Source organism: Bactrocera oleae, chromosome 5 (genome assembly GCF_042242935.1).
Source record: "Bactrocera oleae isolate idBacOlea1 chromosome 5, idBacOlea1, whole genome shotgun sequence".
Taxonomy (NCBI): Eukaryota; Metazoa; Arthropoda; class Insecta; order Diptera; family Tephritidae; genus Bactrocera; species Bactrocera oleae.
This window is the reverse complement of record NC_091539.1, coordinates 3,125,435-3,151,012: the sequence shown is the minus strand read 5'-3', so window position 1 is coordinate 3,151,012 and position 25,578 is coordinate 3,125,435. Positions and strand designations below refer to the sequence as shown.

Sequence of the window (25,578 nt, the reverse complement as noted above, 5' to 3'; positions counted from 1 at the left end):
AATATCAATTGAAGCACGAATTGTACAAAATTATTTTTTCAATTGCTAAACAAAAAAAAAAAACAAAAATAAAATAAATAAATATTAAAAAATAAAAAAATAAATTAATAAAATATAAAAAAAAAATAAATAAATAAAAAGAACAATACAAAAGCTTTAAAAATACTAAATTTATTATATACAAGAAAATTAAATAAAATTTATTAAGAAAAATGGAGCTCTACACATCAGACAGCAGCGACACTGACTCACGCGAGCAAAAAACACTGGATTATGGACGTATGAACCTCAGCGTAATCACACTGGACGACGATTTGCATGCAAAGAAAGCGCTCACAACACACAAGAACTTCGAGACGTTGCTGCTCAATCATAACCGACTCATACAACTGCCGCCAGCACTGACTAAATTCGTCAATTTGAAAATACTGGATTTGAGCTCCAATTGCTTGACACAATTGCCCGAGGCTATTTGCAATTTACCGTTAGTCACATTGATAGCCAAAAATAACAATTTGTCCAACAAATCATTGCCAAAATCGTTTATGATGCGCAACTCAGTCTTGAAGGAGCTGAATTTGAGCGGCAATCAGCTGACGCACTTTCCCGAACAGGTGCTAGAGTTGCGGCAGTTACGCTACTTCTACGCTGGCGCAAATAGGATAACAGCAATTTCGAAGGATATATGGAAAATGCAAAGGTGGGCCAGAGTGTTTGGTTTTGTGTTTGTGCGGTTTTATGAAATTAATGTGTGCATAATTATTTTGCGAGTGTGTGCCTACTTTCATAATTTTTTTATAACAAAGTCGCTTTTTTGTACTAAACATTTTTTGTTTATCGAGTGTCTATAGTGTCAATTTTTTTTTTTGCTGTTATATGAAATCTGCAATATTTTCGCAATAAATAATCTACACGCGCGCATAGACTATCTATTTCTACAACAATTCAATCATTTTCGGACTCCGCTTGTCTTTTTACGGCCCTGACTATATTTGTAGATAATAAAATTTGTTTACTATTTATATTTGTGCGTACATATGTACATATATGAAGGTTGTCTAACTAAGCAAGAGTTATGAAATTAATAATATATAAACATGTCTGTGTCATATCAGTTATTTTTCCTTTAAAAACTTTGAAAGCCGTCACTGACCTTTTTCGAGCGAAGATTATCAGTTCGTACAGCGTTATACTTGTGCTGCAGACAAATACATACACAACACAAAAGTATGTAAATAAAAAACTGACTACAGATGCTGATTATTTATGAAATACGTTTGGTACCGTGTACCATTAACTTTTCTTAAAAAGCTTTTTCACATACATACATACACACAGGCATGCATAAGTGTGAGAGCGTAATTTCAAGAAACAATGCTTATTACACTTACACACAGGCATGCATAAGTGTAAGAGCGTAATTTCAAGAAACAACGCTTATTTACTCACTTTGTGGTACAAGCAGTGGCTAAAGTGAACAAGTTGCCCAGCTTGTCACGCTCTGATTCGCGACTGGGTTAGTGTGTATTATGCTGTGCGCTCTTCTTAGCCAGATCTTTTTTTGTACACTAGTAGTATGTGTTGGGTTATAAATGAAAATTCAAGCAATTGTTTAAGTTTTCGAAACAACTTATGAATGCTTATGGAACTGACTGTGTTATTAAGCATATGTGATTAAAAATCCAGCGAGAAATATGCCACAGCGTATTGCAGTAGCTTAGCGTGCGATTTTCTTTCATATAATTGTTGTTGTTGTAACAGCAGAAAACATGCTTGAAATAATTTTGAGGTATGCTGTGGTATGCTTGATAATCCTTCGACGCATAAAAATTCGGATTCGTTGCGTTTACGTAGACCTGAATGTCGTGAGCACAGGTGCAACGCAGTGCAGCTAAATTTGCAAAACGAAGAAATAAACATTTATTATAAAAGCTCGATAAATTAATTTTCAACACAATTTAACTCTACCATACATGCTTTGACACCTGCGCCAATTGATTTCACGCTCAACGATTATTTGAACACATGTTGAATGTAAACAACTTTATTCAGTAATTTTTCTTTTGTTTTCAAATGCTCGTCCGTAAACCCATTTGCAACAAAAATTAGTAATTTCTCCAATAAGTCAATTGCTTTTCAAGTTTATGCATGCGCAAATATTATATTTGCAATTATCAACAAATATTTAACGTATGTACACACTTGAGATATTTTTTGTTTTTTTTTTACTCTACAATATGAAAAACGATAACATGTTACTGATAACAAGCAATTGCGATAACTGATAAAAATTAATATGAGTAATACCAATAGTCTCAGAATAAACTGATAGCATGACAGCTGCTATGATGCAATTATAGCAATTTAAATGAAATACGTAAATTTAGAATATATATAATAACATACATATGCATGTAACTAGTAAAGCACTTCACTTTCAACGGCATTCAAACATGTATCAAACGCAATTGTTTTTGTGTAATTAATTGTTTTCATTAGTTTTTCCTTTTATCTAACTCTCATTTGGAACTCTCATTTTGACGTACGCTCTTGTGTGGGGCGGCGCTTATCATGTCTGCCTTCACATCAACTGTGTGTTTACCAACGCAGTCACAAAAATTAATGTACTTAGCGTTAGGCAGCCTTTGTCTGGCGATAAGAATCTTTGTATAATTATAAATTAAAAAATACAACAAAGCTATAATAAACTCATAAATAATACAATTATGCACAAAAGGCAATAGATGCTTGGCGGCTTTTCAATGTATTAGGGCACGTTTGATTAGCGCTGACTTTGTATTTGAACAGCTGTGCATGTATGTATGTATGTATGCACATCTGTATGTATGTAATAACAGACTTCAGTGCGTAATAAATAAAAATTTTGATTCTATACGGATTCAGATGTTATCAGTCTGCGTTAGTGTGGAACAAGATGTTATAAACAGAAAGTGTTACTAACACAGTTTAATTATTTTCAACTTTTTTATATTATATAAGATTGTAGCGTTGCCTTAGACAATAAGCGGTGCCCAATTTCGGAGAATTAGCTTGTAAAATAAAAAAAAGTTTTGCTTCCATACAAGATTTGATTTGTTCGGTCACTTTGTTTGACAGCTATATGTTATAGTAGTTCGATATCGCCAATTCCGACAAATTAACAGCTTTTTGGGCAGAAAAAGACGTGTGCAAAATTTCATAGCGATATCTCAGAGGAACTAGATTGCGTATATGTACTCTAAAGACTGACGGACATGGCTAAATCGCCTCAGCTCGTTACGCTGATCATTTATATGTTGTGTTTTAATTAGCTGTTGTTTATGTAATTCGAATTAGAAATTTAGCCTAGCAACAGCGCCGTATCTGTCGTTGTAAACTTTGCTCACTAGCTTTTAAAAATATACTTAACTAAATATACGCACATTTCCAGCTTGCAGGTACTCTCGCTAGGCGGCAATCAAATCATCGATGTGCCCGACTCCGTGGGTATGCTCAGCCAATTGCAGGCGCTCGTGCTGTGCGACAATCTCATTGAGAATTTACCAACCAGCATAGCGCATTTGAATAGCCTGAAGTCATTGTTGTTGCACAAAAATCGCCTACGGCACTTGCCAAAAGATATTATCGCTTTGAGAAATTTAACAGAGGTGTGTAGACACGCATATTTAACAACTTCAAGTCATTTTATATTATTTTTAACATATTTATATTTTTATATATTTTTGCAGTTGAGCTTGCGCGATAACCCTTTGGTGGTGCGTTTCGTGCAAGATATCGCTATGAAGCCGCCCACACTGATGGAGTTCGCTGCGCGTGTCGTCAAGTGTACCGGCATACCGTACGGTCCGGGCATTGTGCCGCGCACGGTCAATGATTATCTGCAAAGCGCCAATTGTTGTGTAAATCCCAATTGCAAGGGTGTATTCTTCGACAATCGCGTGGAGCATATCAAATTTGTGGACTTCTGTGGCAAATATCGTGTACCGTTATTGCATTATTTATGCTCTTCCAAATGCATTGAGCCAGAGCCAGAGCTGCCACAAACGAGCGGTGCCAACGGTTATATGATGCGTAAGGTGTTGCTCGGCTGATTGGGAGTACTGGGAGCGGTCAACATTATTGACGGATACTAGAATTACTTGTTGGTTTTTAATTGGAATTTGAAAAAAAAAATTACCAACAGACCTTTTGGAAAATTCGGTTTTTTTGAAAATCTAAATTATTTGAATAGTCTGCTATTTGATGGTATTTTTTTTTTGTATTTTACGTTATTGCCATGAAATAAGCGGTCTGAATAAGCGAGTCTGTGAAAAATGTTTGAATAATGCTGCGCATTTTTATATATACACATACATATGTACATACAAAATAATACAAAGAATATTTGAAAAATTGTATATTTATAAAAGATTTAATAAAATGTGCATTGATTGCATAGAACTGAACTATTAAGGCCTAACATAACATACGTGGGGTCGTTCCCACGACAGTCGGGTCTACGTAACCGATCCGGATTTTTATCCGGCCAGGACAGAAATCATGTGTAATTATTTTCTATAAAACAAACAATAAAAGCAAACGGTGAATATACTAGCTGTATTCTAAAAATAACGGAACTTTTTGTATATAGCATAAAACGTAAATTTTATTATCTATGAAAGATATTATTTATTCCAAATAGATGCCATAGACTCAATTCAACGCATCAAACAGAGCGTGCATAGATATTTATACGCTTAATAAGGAACATAAAGTTTGCCACGGAGTTTGTAGCAGCTAGAAGCAAACGTCGGATACCGTATAAAATATATATGCGAGTATAAATGATTCAGCGTGACGCGCTGAGTCGATTTAGCCATGCCCGTCTGTCTGTAAGGAAGGCAAACAAGTCCATCAGTTTCTGTGATATCGAGCTGAAAATTTGCACAGGTCTTTTTGTACTCAAGAAGCTGTCCAATAATTGGAACGGTCAATGGCGCATAACTATAGCATATACATAGCTGTCATACAAACTGATCGATTAAAATCGAGCGCTTGTATGGAAAACTTTTGTATTTGATAAGATATAGCTTCACGAATTTTGGTATGGATTATTGTTCAAGGTAGACGGCACAATCTCTGAAAAAAAATTTCTTAACGAACCACTATGGCATATAGCTGTCAAATGAACTGTTCGATCATAATCAAGTTCTTTTATGGAAAATTTTTTTATTTGTCAAGATATCTATAAATCGACATCGATTATAATCCAAGGTGACAGCAGAATTCCTAAAAAAAATTGTTGATATCGCGTCACCATAGCATATAGCTGTCATGCAAACTGTTCGATCAAAATCGAGTGCTTGTATGGAATATTTCAGCGCAGCCAAAGTTAACGTTTTTTCTTGTTCTTTTATTCAAAAGGCTGCAACTGCATCTTTTTATTGCTGCATATTTTATGACTTAAATATATTAAGTTCGGTTATTTTTGGGACACATTTTACATAAAAATACGAAAAAAATTTATTAAAAATGCTAGTTTGCGCTAGTATGCAAATATAACCTAATTGGAATAGAAACAGTGTTGTTTTGTTTTTGTTGCATATTTATTATTTTTACACGTCTTCGTCGCCACTTAATCATTTCATTTCGCTCTGTTGCGTTCAGTTTCCTGGTTTACGATTTTTTTTGCTGTTGTTTTATTCTTAACTGTTATATTAGTTGCATTTACTTAATTTTAATTAAAGTTTGAAGATTTTTATATTGAGTTCATTTATTTGTTATTATTATTTTTATTACCATTAGTAATAATGAATATCGAAATCATACATACATACATACTTTTAATGTATTATATTCATATATTTATTTTTACTATTAAACGCTTCTGCTATTTTTATAATTTTTTTTCCATTGAATGTATGTATTTTTGTTTTTATTATTTAACTAATCATGTGTCGCGTTTTTGTAATACTTTTTTTTTTAATATTACAGTTTTTGCAACTTTCGGCTACGATTACATTTATATTCCTGTCTGTATATGCATAATATGTACTCGTATATATTAAAGTAATACATATGAATGCTTGTCTGATAATCCATTTAAATTTATTTATAAGTTGTAAATATATTTATATAACTATTTTTTAATTTATGTTTACGCTGTTCTAAGCATATTTACTCCTGTTCTTGTGCTATTGGTGTTACAATTTTCAAAAGTTTCGAATTTTTTCTTTGCCATACTCTATGTATTTATGTACATATATGCAAAATGCAACACTGTAATACGTTTAGTTATTTTGTATTTTATTAATTTTTGTTTCTTATTTCTGCTTTTAAGTTAAAGTAAACAAGTTGCCGTTTTAGCTGATTAAGTAACAGTGCTTTTTAATTTTGCTATTCTTGCATACTAATGATATTTTCATAGTACAAAGCGAAATGTAAAAATATAATAATCTTATGCTTATTAAGGAAGTGAAAATTTCGTTAGAAAAAATGCTAAATAATAATGAATATTTTATTATGTGATAGAGATGTGAAATGGTGTTCGTATGTGTGTGCGAATAATCGTTTTTTTAATATGCATTGTGTGCCTTAACGGATGGAATCGCAATTATACATACAAATATTATTTGCTACAAATTCAAAATTTTCAAATTTTGAACTACAAAAGCAGGTTTGCATTTTATATTGCAAGGACTGTGTTATGCGTACACTAACGCACTAACTTCAAATATGCAGAGAGAATTATTAATGTGTAATAAACAAAAAAGAAATGTAAAACAACAATAATTTTGCAGTCATAGAGTGGGGTGGGCGTCATATCATAAGTACATAACATCTATGTAGATACCTTACAGCGAGTTTACACGCGCTAATTTTAATTTTTTTTTTATTAAAGGACCGAATTTTGTACGAAAAACTTTTATATTGTAATTTTAAACAATTCTGAATACAATATTATTGAAAAAAAAATTATTTTATTAAAACAAAATTATTTTATTAAAAAAAAAAATAATCTTATTAAAAATAAATTATTATTAAAAAAACATTTAAAATAAAACATAAATTTATTAAAAAAAAAAGATTATTATTAATATTAAACGAAAATTAATTTCAATGTTTTATTGTTAAATAAATACGTATGTACATACTACGTCCTCAGTTGTAATTAATGTGGTTTTTATATAAACGCAGTAGAAAATTTCGTCTATTTTTTTATAAACTTAAAAAAAAAAACAGAAAAAAATACAAAAAATAAATAAAAAATAAGAAAATAAAAAACAATTAAAAAATAAATTAATTAATAGAAAAGAAAATTAAAGACGCAATAAAATATGAAACTTAACTGTTTAGTCAAATTCGTTATTGAAGCACAATTTTCAATTGATCCAGCCACTTGAAAGCGGTGCTTGTAGGAAAAGATAATCTGTATTTGTTGCTACAAATGTTACATTTTTAATTTTTTACCGCTTTAATTTTTTATAAACTAAGCTACATATACATATTTTTGTTTTATAATTTTACTTGTTTTAGATTACAATTTAATTATGCATTTTTATGATTGTTTTTACAGCTAAACAACAGTTAAAGAATTCAAATATATTTTTTCTACTACTTTAATTACTGTTTTTAATTTTATTTATTACGCTTATTGTAGTATTTATAAATGTTTAAGCATGCTTGCAAGTTCATACTCTTGTATTATTTAAAATAGAAACAAGCAAAATTAAAGCCGCGGTGCGGTTGAGTATTTGTGCCTTTAAATTTTTTGCTCACTTTAGTATTTTCAAATTATTTTTCATTATTATACATTTGTTGTTATTAAAAATAAAAATATTTTTTTCTTTAAACTTTTTATTTAGCTTTGTTATCACATAAACGTGAACAATTATTGTTTAGAATATTATCAAGTTATTTTTCAAATTTCTTGCCGGTGCACCGAAAAGCTTATATTACGAAACTAAAGCTGCCGAAAATGTTGCGTTCTAAGTTGAATGATTTTATATAAATGTTTAACTGATGATGATGATTTGTACAATATATGTAAAAATTAGTAAATGACGTTGCCACTTATTTGTATGCGGTAACTGTCAAAAAATATAACAAACAAATTTAAATAAAGTTCTAACAGCACAAAGCGCTTTTATTAGATATTTAAAATGCTTGTAAAATAATAAAAAAAGTTATATGTGTAAATGTATATATTTAAATAAAAAAAAACTATAAATAATAATTTAAAATATGTATAACTAGTGCGTCATATTTCAGTTTCGGGTTTCGCTTTTCTAGTTTTGAAGTTGAAGCTACTTGCAAATCACAAAGTTGGTTACTAACTGTAAATAGTTTCAAACGCCTAATGCGCTAAGACCACACAAGTTTGCAAAAGTTAGCTATTAATTAGTTTTTTCACGACGAAGTTGTAAAATGTGTTAAAATTGCTAGATTCAACAATTAATTTATGAAATAAAGTTTTCAGTTTATATTTAATTAATGTATTAATATAAAAAATTTAGTTGAGTTATTTATTTTATTTATTTATTGTTATTTATATACCAATTTGTATTTTGTTGCATTACTTTATTTTTTTTCATATATTTTCTTATTTGTGTATTAAAATACTTTTTGTTTACCTGGTTTACCCTGGTTGGAAGTTTACCAGGGTTGCAAATAATTTGCATACATTTTTTTTTTATTTTGCAAACCCGTAAATCATAATTAAAAAGTATTTTTAAATTATTTGTAAACCCGAAAATCATAATTAAAAATTATTTTTAAATAAGCACCGTTCTGCCATTTTGGATTTCTTTTGCAAAGCAAGCTTTGTTCAGTAAAATAACAACATAGTACAGTTAGCTCTTTTTATCTTATTTACATATATTAAATTGCTTTAAATTAGAGTGTATTAGTTAGAAATATGTAAATCTTTCCTTTTTTATGCGCTTTCATTCCAGCTTTTTATTTGAAAATAAATTTTTTTATTTGTTTTTTCAATTTTCAAAAATTTTAAAATTTAAAATTTTATACTAATTATTGTTTAATGAAATAAAAAAAATTTCAGAACTAAAAATTTAATTTTTAGCACCAAAATCGGAATTAAAAGTTTAATTTTTAGTGCCAAAATTTGGAATTAAAAATTGAATTTTTAGTGCCAAAATCGTTATTAAAAACGGAAAATCGTATTTTTAAACCAAATTTTTTTTATTCGAAAATTCGCAATCCTGCTTCCAACGCCGTCAAACAAGCGCCAACTAAGCTTATTACTTTATTTAAATTAAACATACATGTGTTAATGTTTATTAATTATATTTATTTATTTGTTTTTATTTTTCTTGTTGCATTTTGTTTTTTAATTGTATTTAGAAATAATATTAAACATGACCGTTAGACTTAACGACTTAAATGTTGTTTACATGTAGCATAGCATACATATATATACATACAGTTACATAAATAATAATAGTAATAATAATAATAATAATATTTATTAATAACCATAATAAAAACGGCATACTAATTAGTTTAATTGCATTTAATTATTTGTTAAAAGTATAAAGAACGACATACAGATGATAAATGAAACTCGAAAAAAAAACTTACCGCGACGTGAAATCTCCCCCGTTTGTTTGTTACTTCTTCTTTACTATTTAGTATATATATTTTCATATTTTGCTTAGTTAGTAATTAAATTTAAACTTCTGCTGCTGCACTTTTCTTTCGCCCTCAAACGCGCTTTGTTGCTATGCCTATTATTTTTGTTCTGTAACTTTTGCTAAATTTATTTGAAATGTTAAAAAAAAAAAATTGTTGCGAAAATTGCAAATCAATATTTTGCTGCGGCATAATGTCAAATTTTGTTAACGCACAGACGCCAGTACGCACTATTTCGTCGCCAACGTGCGTATGATGCTTCCTTTGCTGCTTACAGCCAAGCAATTGATTGTTTAAAATTTAAACTTCAAATAGCCGCAACGCATAATGGCGAAATGTGTGCAGACAAAACGCGTTCAAAACGCATAAAATAGAAAAAATACGGCTATACAAGGCGTTGGCGTGTGTTTGCAATGCCGAAATTAAAGTTTGACAAACACGCATGGTTTTGTTTAGCTTGTTTATGTGTTGCTTGCTGTCACTGCATGGCGTTGCCAAACATGCAAATAGTTTAGTATTTGAAGCGCATTTGATTGATTGCATTTTTTTTGTTTTTGTTTTGGTTTTTTCTTCTGCTTTTACTTAAGAGTTATGTTTGTTAATGCTGTTAGTTTTTTTGTTTTGCTTTGTTTTTCTTATGTGTGTTTTAATTATATTTGTAAATCGTTTGCTGTTGATTTTAGCTAATAAAGTTTTTTAGTTGAATCTGCTTGCAGTTATACAATTACGAGTTTGCTTTTTTGTTTTTTTTTATTTGTTGCTTACAGTAGTGCAAAGTGCGACAAAATCGTTCTTGATTTTCGGTTTCGTACGCGTGCTTGGCTGCCTGCACGCTTTACCTACACTGTTCTATGTACTCCATTTTCTTACAATTTTTTGTGTGATTTTATAATTATTTATTTATTAATTTTTTTAATTATTTTTATTTTTTGATTACATTTCCTTTAACCGCTAACTGTTAAACTAACTGTAACCGGTTGCTGCTGTTTTGTTATGTACCGAAACTGCTGCAACTGCTTGAGTTCTTGTACCATGCGCTACTTCTTTATATGCGCCTCAACTAGCCCCTACTCAACTTCAAACAGCATCAGTGACATTTTTAGTCATCATCTATACAATTCTAATGTGTGTTCATTTATTTATTATATATTATTTAAGCTAAGTTTTTTTCTTAATTATTTTTTATGTTTTGTAATAATAAATTTTATATAGTTTTTGCATTTAAATGTTATTATAATTTTTTGTTGTTGTTATTTTTGTGTATTTTTTAGTTGCTTATCAATATGAAATTGATTAGTAACCGGCTGTTTTACTGATTTTCCTTAACCTTTTTATGCACATTTTTGTTTACTTTTTTTATATGCCGCTGTACGCACGCTTACTAACTGCCTGCACTGTACTGCTAACTATGCTTTCTGCTAATAATTAAAGTAATCATAACATTCAAAATCAAATTAACACTTTGCTTTGCTGTGTTACTTATTTTGTTGCTATTGTTGTTACCCATTTAACAACTTAACGAAGTTATTTCGTTTTCAAGTTTTGTTTTAATTTTTTTTTCCAAATTTTTACCTTTTAGCTTTTTTACTTTTAATAATTATGTATTATTTATTATATAAGATATAATTAATTTTATGTTAGTATTTTGTTTTAATGTTTTCCATACTATATTTTCGGTTTTTGCTTTCTGTACTCGTACTATTTTTCTCTATGTATGTATATATTTTTAGCATTATTTATTTTATTTTTAAATGTTTCTCTTTTTATTTTAGCTTTTATATATTTTATGTATTTAAATTTAATTATTCTTATTAGAATTAATAGGCCCTCCATTTTCATCGTTTGCAGCTCGCTAACCCATTGTCGTCGCTGTCTGTTGCGGCTGTGTGCCATTGCCACCGCCGCCGCTATTATTGCTGCCGCCACTACCGCCGCCATTGCCATTGCCGCCACTGGCGCCACCGGCGCTTGAAATCGAAGTGGCATCACCCGCGCCGGCTGCTGACGCAACGCTAGCAGACGCTTGCTGTTGGTTACCGCCATTGCTGCTGTTGGCCGCATCGCCGCCGCTCGCTTGCGCTGCTTGTGCCGCTGAAGGCGCGCCGCTGCTTGCCGCAGCAGCTGAGGCGCTGGACGATGGGTTGGCCACTGTTGCGTTGCCGCCGCCACTGCTGGTCGTAGCCGATGCGCTCGATTGTGTGCCTGCACGCATGCGAATTCCGTCAAATCGGGTTGGACAAATGATGTGTGGTGTATAAATGTGTGTGCACGGTGTTGGTCACATGTGGAGTTGTTGGTGAAATGCAGGAGGGGTAGGAGAAGAATAATAATAACGTACATTTGATTAGTAAATTTGACAAACCTTAGCCTGCATAGCAGGTGAGAGTGAGAGAGAGAGAAATGGCGTACATTTTCGACAAATTAAATTTGACATTTCGTTAATTGTTAATTTTTATTTTTAATAATGCATATTAAATAAATTAATGTATTTGAAATTATGTTAAAAAGAGCGCAATACTTTTTATAAATGCGTGTGTGTGATAACAAGAAAAATGTTAATAAATTGCATGCGACAATAAAATAGCGGCTGGCAGTTACTGCTATTGTTTTAAATAATGTTACGTGCTAAAAGGGAAAATTATAAGAAATTACTTATGTATAATATGTGCTTTAGAATTTGCTGCAAAATATCTATATGACGCTTAAAAACAGTTAAGCCAGAAAAATTTTTTGGTGCATTTTCTATTGTACTTCAAAAGACAATAACAATGTTGTACTGAAACACTTTAGATTAAAAAAAATGTATTATTTGTGAAATGTATTCAGCATTTTTCAGAAATTTTTTCGAAATGTTTAACTTTTATTATTTTCATTTGAAAATTGTATTTTCGTATACATTTATTATTAATTATTTTCAAAAAATTTAAATATTTAGTGCTTTTTTTTACCATGATAAAATCAGAGGTGTCTGTCTTTGGTCTAGCTGAAATTAATTTTTTTAATATTTACGTTGAGTTTTAAAAAATTTTTGTTATTTGACGAACTAGTATTTTAAAAAATAATTGTTTTTTTCAATTTACGTTTAAAAATGTTTTTTTTTTAATTTTAATTTTTTTTTAATTATTATTTTTTTTTAATTTTTTATTTTTTTAATTGTTAATTTTTTTTTATCTTAATTTTTTTTTCATATTTAGAACACGGCCATAAAAACTTTAGGTCTTTGGTTTAGCTGAATATAATTTTTTTTATTACCTTAAGTTTTTTATAATTTGATGAACTAGTATTTTCGAAAATTAAATTTTGGGTTTTTAATTTATGTTTAAAAAACTTTTTTTTGTTAATTTAAAATTTTGGTTTTTTTATTTTAAATTTGTTTATTTTTTTTAATTAAATTTTTTTTTTTAACTTAAATTTATTTTTTTTAATTACAATTTTTTTTTTTTAATTTAAAATTCTTGTTTTTTAATTAAAATTTTTTTTTTTATTTAAATTTTTGTTTCATATTTTGCAGAACACGACTATAAAAACAGAGGTATGTCTGTCTTTGGTCTAGCTGAAATTAATTTTTTTGATATCTACATTAAGTCTTAAGGTTTTTTTGTTATAATAGTTCTTCAAGTATTTTAGAAAATTAAATGCTGTTTTTTTGAATTAATGTTTAAAACACTTTTTTTAATTTTTATTTTTTTTTAATTAAAAAATTTATTTTTTTAATTTTAAATTTGTTGTTTTTTTAATTTAAAACAAATGTTTTTTAATTTTCTAATTATTTTTTTTTAATTTCTTTACAATGAAAATTTTTAATTACAGCTGTAAAATATATATTTGCAACTACTTTATTTAAAACATACCAACATATTAATGAAGTAAAAATGTGTAATAAAATTAATAAAAATTGCAAATGTTAAAAAAAAAATTTATAATTGTAGATATTACGAATAACCGTAAAAAAGGCTAATACTGAAATTTTATTAGAAAACTACATTTAAAATACTGCTAACTAAAAGCGGAGCAGAGAATGGAAGTATAGCACAAAACAACGGTAAATACAAAACTACTACTAATACTACAACAACAACTAGGCGTATAGTCAAAAAAACCCAAATTCCATTTTTTAATATAATATTTTTGTTTTTATTATTTTTTTTTACTTGTTTTTAATTTTTCATATATTTTTGTCGTTTGTTCATTAGAAATAAAAATTATTATAAATTTAATTCTCTATTTTTAAAGCATTTATTTTTTTGTTTTTGTTTTAAGTGTATATTGTATTTAACAATTAATTCCACGCTATATATTTTCTTTTAAAATTTACAACATGGTTTGACTTAATTTGCGTTAAAAAATTAAATAAAATTAAAATAAGGCAAATAAGGCAAACGAAAAAAAACTATGTTTACATATTTTTTTTTTGTTTTTTTTTATATATAAAACTAGCTTCTGCGTTTCATGCAAATATGTTTACATAATATAATTAAATTTTTTTGTTAAATAAAATAATTTGTGTGTGAGCGTTTAGGTATATAATATAAAGTGGTGATTAAAAACAAAAATATTTTTCGAAATTTCTGCAATAGTGAAAAAGCTCATAGGTGCGCAGGCTTAGCACTTGAAAGTACGCATTAAAATCAAAAATTTTCGCACTTAAGTGGTTTGCTATTACGCAAAGCTGACGCTTGACTACATGAGCGTTTTCACTTTACATGGACAATTAATTGTTGAGAAAATGTATAATTTTTTGAAATATTTGCTAGGCTTTGTTGACTGCACCGCGGTCCACATCAAAATCAGTCAGCGGTTTCCCCTGTTAGAGTTAACGGAGTTATCGACTTTCGTTGCATTTGCACGCTCCTCTTTGATTCCAACATGCGCTGCAAAGTGCGGTGCTCAGCTTTTACTACTTCAAACGCGGTGCTTAAGTCAAAAATTACGCTTTTAAATTGCAACTTTTGAAATAACACCAAAATTGGATGGAAGTCAAAAATTACGCTATAAATTAAAACTTTGTTCTAATATTTTTTTTTTGCGAAATTTCAAAATTGACAAATTTTGCAATAACACCAAAAATGGACGCTGCATAAATTGATGAAAAAGTATTTTTTTTAAATTTTTTTCTTTTCCTGTTTGTATCTTTTTAATAATTTTCTCCAGCTTCTCGTAAAAAAAGCTTCTAGCAGCGCTTGTAAAATTGTAAAAGTTTAAAATCGTATACAAAACCGAAAAAGAAGTTTAAAAAATCAACTACAAATTTAATGCAAATTTTTTACATAAAATTATGAATAAATTTATAGAATTGGTTTAGATTTTTGCTTCTTTTACTGGAAGTACTGCTTTCTTGTTTCTTATGTGCGCGCTGTACTTTACTTATTTTTGTTTTTGTTGTTTTTTCTTGCTTTAAGAAATAGTTGCTTGCTTGTGCCGCTTTCTGCTGCTACGTCTTATGCTTATAAGTTGCAATTTTGCTTGCTTACAGTGCTTCGCTTATAATTACATATTTTTTGCAGAAATTTTGCTTCATTTAATTTGATATTTTTTGCTTTTTTACTAAATATATATAAATATATCATATACATATGTATATTTAGATTGATATAGTAATTGTTGTGCTTGCTTTCTTTGCTATTTCTTTTTGCTTTTGATTTAGTTATTTTATATTTTTGCTTCTCTATTTTATTATGTATAGGTACAATTTATTGTATATTTTTTTTTTTTTTTTTTTAAATATTGTTAAAGAAATTTTGTTTGTTTTTATATTCTTTTATTATTATAACATAACGTAAGAAAGAACTATGCCACTATGAATCTGTAAAAAAATAAAAATATACAAACATATATATTTTCAGATAAAATAAAGAAAGGGAAAGGAGAATATAAACACAAAAGAAGAAATTTTAGTCTAACTTAGTAATGGAGTGAATTCACAAACTAAAGCTTGTTGAAATATAGACAGCACGTGCTAAATACAGAAACGGAAAACTTAAAATAACAGAAATTTAAAAAAAAGAAAAAAAATTAAAAAAAAAAAAAAAAAAAAATTAAAAAAAAAGAAAAAAAAATTAAATAAAAAATTAAATTTAAGAAAAATAAAAAAAATTATATAAATAACTAATTAAAAATACAATAAAAAAAAGTTAATTAAAAATTAAATTTAAAAAAATGAATTAAAAATTAAATAAAAAAAGTTAATTAAAAATTAAATTTAAAAAAATGAATTAAAAATTAAATTAGTTAATTAAAAATTAAATTAGGAAAAAATTAATTAAAAATAAAATTATAAACAAAAATAAAATTATAAACAAAAAATAATAAAAAACAAAAAAAAAATAATAAAAAAAAATTTATATTATAAAAAACAAAAAAAAAATATAAAAAACAAAAAATAATAATAAAAAAAAGTAAATAAAATCAAACAAATACAAAAACAATAACAATAAAAATAAAATTAAAACTAAAAATAAAAATTTTCAAAAATTACACAAGTTTAAAATAAATTGAGAAAACGGTAAAGGAATTAAATTTTTAATTGCGAAATTTATACTGAAAACATAAAGTACAATTGGAAACATTACAAATTGTTTTGAATAAAAAATCACAAACGCTAACACTAAATCCAACAATATTAAACAATTTACGAAACAAGTAATTGAAAGTAAAAACAATGTATGTATGTACATATGTATGTAATAAGAAAACGCAAATTTTAAAGGAAAACTGCTGTGTACAAACTTAAATAATAAAATAATTAAAAAAAAAAACTATAAAAAATAATTTAAAAAAATTAAAATTACAAATATATATTTCACTCAAAACTTAATAATAATAATAATATTATTAAAATAATAATAATAAAAAAATAATAATAATAAAAAATAATAAAAAAAAATAATAGTAATAAAAAATAACAAAATATTACATAAAAAAATATTTAAAAAAAATTATAATAGAAACTATACAAAAACTTAAAAAAAATTTAAGCAAAAACAAAATCAAATCAAATAATAAATAAAAGAAAAAAAAATGCTTTAAATTAAAAATAAATAATGATTGATTATTAAAAATAATAAAAAAAAATTATAATAATAAAAACACACAAAACTAAACCAATTAAAGATGAAATCAATAAAATAAAAAATAAAATTGAATAAAGAAATTATGAATAAAACTACTTTAAATTAAAAATAAATAATAAATGATTATTAAAAATATATAATAATAAAAAGAAAAACACAAAAAGTTCAAAAAAATTAAAGCAAAAAAAAAAAAACAAATAAATAAATAAAAAATAGAAGAAAATATTATTATATACAATATAAAGAAGTTGTGGATTAAACTATTTTTAATTAAAAATAAATAATAAATGATTATTAAAAATTATAAAAAAATTTAAAAAAAAATTATAATAATAAAAATTACGATAATACTAAAAATAAAAACAAAAAAAAATTAAAGCAAAAAAAAAAAATCAAATGAATAAATAAAAACTAAAAGAAAAAATAAAATTTATATAAAATTTATAAACTACTTTCAATTGAAAAAAAATAATAAATGTTTAGTTGAATAATTTGCGTGAATTTTGTTTATAAATGATAGTAACAAAGAATTCTATAGTTTATATAGTAATTTGAAATCAGAAAAACCAAAACCACTAAAATAAAAATTACTACAAAGCGTCGACACTCTCACCGCGCTCTCTTAATATTTTTTAATATTTTCAATCTCTACGCCGCAGCATGCAAATGTGCACTTAGCTTTAATTTTTCGTGTTGCATATACAATACAAATATACACAGAACAAGTGTAGGTAATAACAATAACAACAATTTACATAAAACCATTAAAAATTAACAATTAACAATGTCCTTAATGCAATTATGCCAAATGTGTGTTTTTTTTCTTGTTTGTTTTCATTTTCTATATTGCTATACTTTTGTTTTTGTTTTCTGAGTTTTCATAGTTTCTAAAGACTACTAACCTGAAGTTGCTTGGGAAGTTGCGCCGCCTGGCGTACCGGCGCCACTTGACGGATTTGATGCTGAGCCAGAAGCACCCTCGCCACCAGCACCGGCGACCGGTCGACCTGCGCTGTTATTTTGCAGATGTTTTGGCAACAATTGTGGGATTAAGCTTGGCTGTATCGATAGTTCTGTAAAAAGGGCAACGCAATTTATTAATTAATATTTTTATTATTTAAAAATAAATATTATTATGGAAAACCACCAAATTGTAAAATTTGCAAATTAATCGATGTTTGTGATTTTTGCGCACACTTACCATGCTCTGTGAAATTAAATAATGGCGGCATGGGCCGTCCATTGGGCAAAGTAGTGTTGCCCTCTTGGCGCAGTTCATCGAAGAATGGATGTGCGCACGCCTTTAGTGGCGTTATACGTGCACTGGGCGTGTACTCGAGCAGTTGTGATACCAGATTGATAGCTTCTGTCGGAGTGCGTATACGGAAAACCTGCGCGGATGAGAAATAAGTAACAAGAAAAAATTAATAAAATGAAATAAAAAAAATTTTTTTTTTCAAATTTGAAAAATTGTCAATTCAAAAAACTATACAAAATTAGGGGGAAAAACGTGGAAACGCAGTTTATATTACAACTAGGTTTGAAAAAGGAGGGCGAACGCTTTCGTCAAATCCAATAAAACAAACTGGATTGTAAGCTTCAGCATTTGTTTACAACTATATAAATAGGTACAGCAACGAAAAACCATTTTTTTTACTGCAATGTGCTTTAGGATATGTAATAATTACAGTTTTGAAGATTACTAGGTAGGGATTCTATGAATTTTTTATATAGTGAAAAAGTGTTTGTTTCCATTTATGCGCCTAAATATATGCTATGATTATTTATTTTATTTACTTTAATTCTGGAACCTTTTATCGATTTTTTTTTTTGAATTTCATAGCTATGCAAAAGTTTGTGCTAAAAGCCAGGTGTATACCTTCTACACATATAAAATAGTCGTGACTACTAAAGATGTCCATAATTTAAACATATATATATAAGGTTGTGTTTTAAATAGAAAAATTAAACAACAGCTATAATATATGCATTTCCTGCACATATTTTGAGCTCGGTTGTAAAAAAAAAAACAAAAAATAAATAAAACACATGATAGGCGTGACAGAGTAAATGGAGCAACTTTACCGTTTGCACAGAATGCTAGTAGGATCATGTGTGATATTGTTGCAAAGTGAGGTTAAGTTGAACTGAAAGTAAATTAATAAAGTATGCAAATATTTGTAATGTATTTACAACAATTTCCCGCATGATAGTCGCACTTGAGTATATGCTAGGGGTCAGCAGGTGAAACGAAACAGGGAAATGTAGGCGCGCTGCTGGCTTGTATGTGGATTAATTGCAGTGTGAGCCGATATTGTAGAAGCAACGCGTAGTATGCGCACGCTCATACAAATACATACATATCTTTAATTCAATTGTTTTCAAAGCGGACGATACATATCGATTTTTTTTTTCAAGTTAAAATGAAAATCAAATTTAACGCAAGAACACAGCCAATCGATAGTTATATTTAGCAAGTTAGCATAGTCAGTCATTAGGCAGCCAATTCAGTAGTCAAAACAATACAATTCAAGTGTATGAAACGTTAAGTTAAGGTAAATATTTAAATCAATACCGATAGTTAGAGGACAGGTTGTAAGTAAGCTGCTAATTTGCTTTTGTTCGGTTATACAATTTTTTGGTTTTCTTTGCTTTTGAACTTATCTTCAAAGCACTAGTTTCTTATGCTTTTCGTAACGCAATTGTGCTTGTATTAGTTTTTTGTTTTTTGTCATATTTTTTATGATTTCAGTTTGTTTACTTGTGTTTGTTTATTAGAAAATTTTGCTTATTGTTGTTATGTTGGCGTGTTCGGTTCGGTTTTAGTTTTTTTGTTTTTTGCTTACTCTCCAACGTTGCTGCTGGTTTAGGGCGCTTGAAAATTGGCTACGTTCAAGTAGTGACTGCAAATAGTTCACACTTCAGTTAAACACAAATACAAATACAAACAGTTGTATACAAATAGAAATTTGAAGGCGAAGAAAAATAATGGAATATAACAAATTTTCTAGCTAGAGCGCAAATAGACAAATACTATATAGAATATGAATGTGCAAACTATAGTAAAGAGGCAGAGAGTGTAGGGCGACAATTCAAATAAAATTGTGTGGGTGAATAATGTGGGTGGTTCGTTGCTTGGTGTTTGCTGATGGGTGGCGTAAAATATACTAGAACATAATATTAACGAAAGCCTAAGAATAAAATACTAACTTCGGCTAACAATGAAACGTACGTACAAGGCAGCTTTTAAGTAAATATTTAATACAGTGGCTACACTGCTACACTAAGTGAAAACGCTTAAAATCGTAATTGCAAATAGTCGAAACTCGATAAATCGATAATTGATGAGCAAGTAACTGCTTATAATTATGTGTTTTTTTTTTACATATTAAATTAAAATATTTATATTATTTTAGCACTTACTTTCTGCCATGGATGACTCTTAATTTGTGGAAATTTGAATTCCGTGTAATTTGGATTCATTTCGCGTATTTGTTCTCGTGTCGGTGTGCCCAAAACTTTGATGACCTCAACCAATTGATCGACACCAGAATCGCCGGGGAAAATTGGTTGGCCGAGTAGTAATTCAGCTAATACACAGCCGGCGCTCCACACATCTAAAAGCGAAAAAGAAAAGAAAGAATAATTATAAGTGATTAAGTTCGTGCCAATATTGCGGCCACAAAAAAGCGCATAGGCTTATAATAGTTATATACAATATATGTATGGTATATACTTATTAATATTTAGCACATTTTTATGATTTTTTATTTTTTTGACAATATAAACTTTTTGAAAACTCACCAATTTTTGTAGTGTAATTAATGGCGCCAAATATTAATTCCGGTGCACGATAATACCGCGAGCAAATATATGATACATTCGGTTCGCCGTGTAATAGTTGCTTGGCGCTGCCAAAATCGCATAATTTCAGCACAGCCGTCTCTGGATCCAAGAGTAAATTTTGCGGTTTGATATCACGATGACAGATACCCAATGAATGGATGTAGGCCAAACTTCTGAATAGCTGATACATATAGAGCTGGTGGTGAAATAATTACGCCGGGCGTTAGTTATAAATATTTATGCATATAAAAATTAAAAAATATAAATAATAAAATATATAAATAATAAAAAATAAATTTAAAAAATATAAATATTTAATATGAAATAGGTAAATAAGAATATATATATAAATATTTTTTTTATAAACACTTATATAAATATTTTTTTTTTTTTATTCTAAGGCAGTCACAATATTTTTATTTTTTCATTTCATACTGATATTGGTAGGTTTAGCTAAGTAAGTAAGTAAATAAATTTTATTTTATGGGAAAAATACGTTATATAAAATAACTTTTCTATATAATGAAGAAATAAATGTAAAAAGAAGAAAAAAATAATAATTTTTACTCACCCGTATAAAATTAATTGGTATCGTTTGCTTGGTTTTGGCATATTGACGTGCCACTTTGTATACGGTTTCTGGTATATATTCGAGAACTAAATTCAAGAATACCTCATCACGCTGTGATAAAAGAAAAAACGGGAACATATGAAATTATTAAATAACTGTTTAGTAATCAAATGCAGAACAGTCACAGAATTAGTGCACATTTAGCGACTGGCGTATGATAAAACGATTGATAAAAAACGAAAACACTTTTAAATCGGTTAGTTTGGTGAAAAAATGTGGGGAGTATGTAAGATAATTTTCGAATATTATTACGTCGTATAGTAGCTGGCAATTACCACTAAATTTGATGTATTGTATATTTACATTTTGGAATTTCAAGTATTGCTTTTTTTTTTCTTTTCGTTTTTGTTTGTATTAATTTTACAGCGACGCGAGCAGTAAGTTATTTAACATGTGTGGGGGGGAGCGTAGTTGAAAAATTGCAAGCAGTGTGTATTTTTTATATACAATGCAGTTTGTAAATTGTCACGCATTTTTACTGCAACAAGCTTTTACAGTAGTATAGCAGTAATTTAAAGAATTTTTAGTTAGCACTAACAAAACAAATGTCGTGATGACATGAGTTATACGTTTTATTTATGTTTGCTGTTGTTGCGACAGTCGTCGTAACTGCTGTTTAATTTAGTAACTTTGGTTTCGTAATATTTTTTTTTTTTTGTTTTTTTCTTATCGATGAGATGAGTATCTAAGATATTTGATATTTTACATATTTGTTTGATTTATTTTTTGCATGTAACACTTTCTAGCTACCTGCGGTTTAAGGACACTGGCGAAGATGCCAATATCGATCGGGAATTCGGCTAACTGCATTTTTAGTTTGATTTATGTTTTTGGTTTTAGAGTTGCATTGGAAAGTTGAAAACAATTTGTAAAAATTGGCGTGTACAAAAATTTTCGTTTAATTTTTGTAAATTTTATTTATGCGATTTTCAATTGTTTTTCGAAATGCATTTTTTTGCGTTACAAAGCGCAGTTTATAGTTGTACATATAATTATAAATATATAAAAAAAAGAATTTATATATTAGTTTTTAAACTTAAAATATTGATAGGCATAGGTTGGCGTGGAATATTGTATGAAATAATTGTGAAAGGAAACTAAAAAGTAAGAAAGGTCCACGAAAATGTGATGATAATTGCAGTAATGTGTTTAAAGTTGACCGAACAAATGTGCATTTATATATCTTTGAACTGCGCATGTTTGCATGCAAAATTAATATACACACAACATATTACACATTTCCACTTGATTGTAGTGTTGTTAGCTGCTGACCATAGGAAGTAGAGTGGTATGGTGATAAATCGGTGCGGGCATTGTTATGCTTAGTACATTTTATGTGATTTTTATTAAATTATTTGATTGTTGTGTAGTTGTTGTTAGTTGTGACGCGTGTGTGCGTTCATTGGTTAATGAAAATTGTGTAGAAAATGTTTGATTTTTGAAAAAAAGCTACTCACCTTTTCACCACTCGAATAGAAAAAATACAAAAGTTTTACAATGTTACAATGCTCCAGTTTACGCATAATTTGCAATTCACGATTCTACAGGAAAGAGAAAATGACAACAATTAGTTAGTATAAATATTATATTTAAGCACTAATTAGTTTTATCTTGCTAAGCAAAATGCTTACCTTAAATCGTCTGTCTTGTAAAACTTTCTTGATAGCTACCAGCTCGCCGGTATCGCATAACTTCGCTTGAAAGACCACGCCAAAGCTGCCATTGCCGATCACCTTGGTATCTGTGTAGGAAACTTCTTGCACACGGTCAGTACCTTGGCCAGGTGTGGCAACGACTGTTGTAATCTTGGAACCATCTCTGCCTGGAGTATCGAAAAATAAAGTAAGTTTGTTAAAAATGCAATAAATAATATTTAATTCAAAAAATACATTTAACTCAACGATTGAACTGAAATTTATACAAAGTAAGGCACAAGTTTCTATAACAGGTAAAAGCTACTACTCATATACAAATTTTCTAAATTTAAGTTTAACTAATTTTATTGTTTTTCAGCTGAGTGCTATTGAAAGTAAAGTAAAAGTTGTAAAACATATTTTGGTAAAATAGTGCTAAAAGCATACTTATATATATACGAATAATTGCTATAAAATTATTGCTATCGATAATCGAAAGCTACAAATGCTAGCTAGTGTAGTTTATACAGCGTTCACACGCTTAACTTAAAAATATTTATAATTATGTAAACTAGGATATTCGTCATTTCTCAAGTTTTTGCAAACGCCCCTTTTTAAGTTTAATTTTTCCCTTAAAAAAGAAACCAAAGTAAACCAGCTGTTTATTTTCAATTAAAACTGTGCCTAAATAATTTTACTATTACCCATGCATTTTACATATGATGTTTTGATATTTTGCGATTAATTTTTTTTATCTCTCAAGCAAATAAACCTACAACTTTAAAATAGTGATATTATAAAAAAAACTTCCCGCGCTAAAAAAAATTTTATAATAATATTTTTCATAATAACATTTCTTTAAAAGTTATACGCAGTTAAAGTTGTGCATTAAATGGGCTGTATTCATACAGTACACCATGTCGTATGAGTAACACATAATGTATAAATAACTTGTATGAAGGCGCATTTGTATTTAGGCACGATTTTAATTAAAAATAAAGCGTTGTGTAGGTTGTATTTTTGATTTTAGAACGAAAACTAAAGCTTCGGAGGAAGTTTGCAAAAAAAAAAAAAAAAAATCAACTTTGAAACGATCAGACACACTATGGTAGTATACATACAACACATATTTGGACATTTTTAAAAATATAGTAAGCTATTTTTTTTTATTTCATTAACACACAGTTGCAGCGCGCTTAAGCGCAAGACACACTACTCCAAATTACCTATCGTCTCCCAGGCCCCTTCCAGTTTCTCTTTTGTTGGATCAATTTCTTTGGGTATAGAATTCGCTACGCTATGTTCGGGCCATAGACCATTTAATTTACCAATTAGCTGTCGCATACCTTAAGCCGCATGATGGCAGGGTTTAAGAAATAGCGCGCGTAGAGCAATGTGTGTGGTGAAAAGAAAGGGTTATTGGTTACAAATAGTACTTGTTTACTTTTTTGTGTATATTTTTCACCTTTTTTATGGTTTTACAAGCGAACAGCAAAAAAAAATATCAGGCGTTTACGCAACTGGTTATCGGCAAGTAATAATTTTGCTTTTACTTTTCACGAGTAATTTGGTTACCTAGTGAAAACTGTAGCGTTGCTAAAAACAAAGCCATAAACACATTTACTACAAATAGCAAAGCAATAAAAAAAAAAATTGATTTCCTTTGCTAATTGCCTTTAGCAATCTGCTGCAGTAAATTCTCAACAATAGCATTATAGTAATAAAAAAATAAAAGTTATAATAAATTTACACTTGAGAATGTCTAATGGCTTTGTTTTTGTGTCTGCTTTTATGCACAATAGTAATACGGTAATCGCCAAAAATATTACTGATAGTCATTGTTGGCTTTAATTTTTATTGCATTACTTGTACGTATGTCTGTGTGTCAATGGAAATCTCAGAAGATTGTTACGCTTGATAAATATACACCTTTGTATGAAGAATAATCGCTGTTTGCATTTATTATCAATTGTTTACATTTCAAAAGCACCAACATGCCCACAAAGTTGCATGTAATATAACTAAGAAAATGTAGCCAGCTAAATTTGTTGCTTTCTCTGACAAAAGCTTAATCGTTATGTACATACATACGCATATATTGTGTACTGAGTGTCTTAAAAGTGTTAACAAAGAATTTAATTTCGCCTTGCTGATAAGACACAGTGTTCAAATACAAATAAGCTATTAAACTAATTTTGGAACACGAGTAAACACAAGTTTTAAGTTGTATACATTTGACAAGTGGTTGTATAATTTAGAAGCAAAGAAGTTACGTGCACACCTCTGATGTAAAGCACGAGTGCACAGTTGACAGTTGTCGTTATATATAAAAAAAAAAAATACGGCATAAGGTATATGCTAATAGTATGTGGGTGGGCGTTTGCCTCTGAACCCAATGGCAAGTATGTGTCAATCAAGTCTCATTGAACGCTGCAAAACCAAAGAGATGTGATGCCTTTTCCTCTACTATTTCAATGGTTTATTTTTATATTTAACTTGCTTCTTTAAAACAGCTGTGGCAGGTGTTGACATGTATTTATTCCCTTCCTCAATGCATATTGCCCTTAGCTTTGACATTTAAACTGTCAATCCAAATACCGCACTGAGTAAACAGCAAGCGCGTTTGTATGACATCAATAGAGTTAGTAAAATTAAAATTTTTTAATTGCTATAAAAAAAATTGTTTATTGTTTGTACGCTTAAAGTCAACAATTTTTATGCGCTTGCGGTTTTTTATTTTTTTACTTTCCTGTTTTCGGTAAATATT

The 25,578-nt window shown here is 28.6% G+C and overlaps 2 protein-coding genes and 1 long non-coding RNA gene across 6 annotated transcripts in view; 2 read left to right on the top strand and 1 right to left on the bottom strand.

The window, feature by feature from the left end:
- Positions 1–63: 63 nt before the first annotated feature.
- On the top strand, positions 64–4,445 carry LOC106618493 (leucine-rich repeat-containing protein 58). Its single transcript, XM_014236280.3, has 3 exons — positions 64–700; positions 3,431–3,647; positions 3,729–4,445. The coding sequence occupies exons 1-3, from the start codon at positions 213–215 to the stop codon at positions 4,089–4,091; spliced, it is 1,068 nt and encodes a 355-aa protein (XP_014091755.1). The 5' UTR covers positions 64–212; the 3' UTR covers positions 4,092–4,445.
- A 1,980-nt stretch (positions 4,446–6,425) lies between these two features.
- Positions 6,426–12,211, top strand: LOC118680307 (uncharacterized). Its single transcript, XR_011396507.1, has 2 exons — positions 6,426–6,655; positions 11,479–12,211. It is a non-coding gene; the product is annotated as an uncharacterized lncRNA (long non-coding RNA).
- Positions 9,491–25,578, bottom strand: part of sgg (shaggy) — a 59,961-nt gene continuing 43,873 nt past the window's right edge. For 2 of the 4 annotated variants that reach the window (XM_070109979.1, XM_070109978.1), the window contains 9 exons: positions 22,809–22,999; positions 22,635–22,718; positions 21,928–21,981; positions 21,118–21,228; positions 20,505–20,742; positions 20,124–20,317; positions 17,902–18,091; positions 17,603–17,773; positions 9,491–11,832 (listed from right to left, as the gene is read on the bottom strand). In XM_070109979.1, coding sequence (XP_069966080.1) covers positions 11,483–11,832; positions 17,603–17,773; positions 17,902–18,091; positions 20,124–20,317; positions 20,505–20,742; positions 21,118–21,228; positions 21,928–21,981; positions 22,635–22,718; positions 22,809–22,999 — 1,583 coding nt within the window. In that variant the 3' untranslated portion in view covers positions 9,491–11,482. Of the gene's footprint in view, positions 11,833–14,858; positions 15,434–17,602; positions 17,774–17,901; positions 18,092–20,123; positions 20,318–20,504; positions 20,743–21,117; positions 21,229–21,927; positions 21,982–22,634; positions 22,719–22,808; positions 23,000–25,578 lie in introns of those variants that run through there. The other 2 variants (XM_070109980.1, XM_014237107.3) reach the window with 2 other exon arrangements.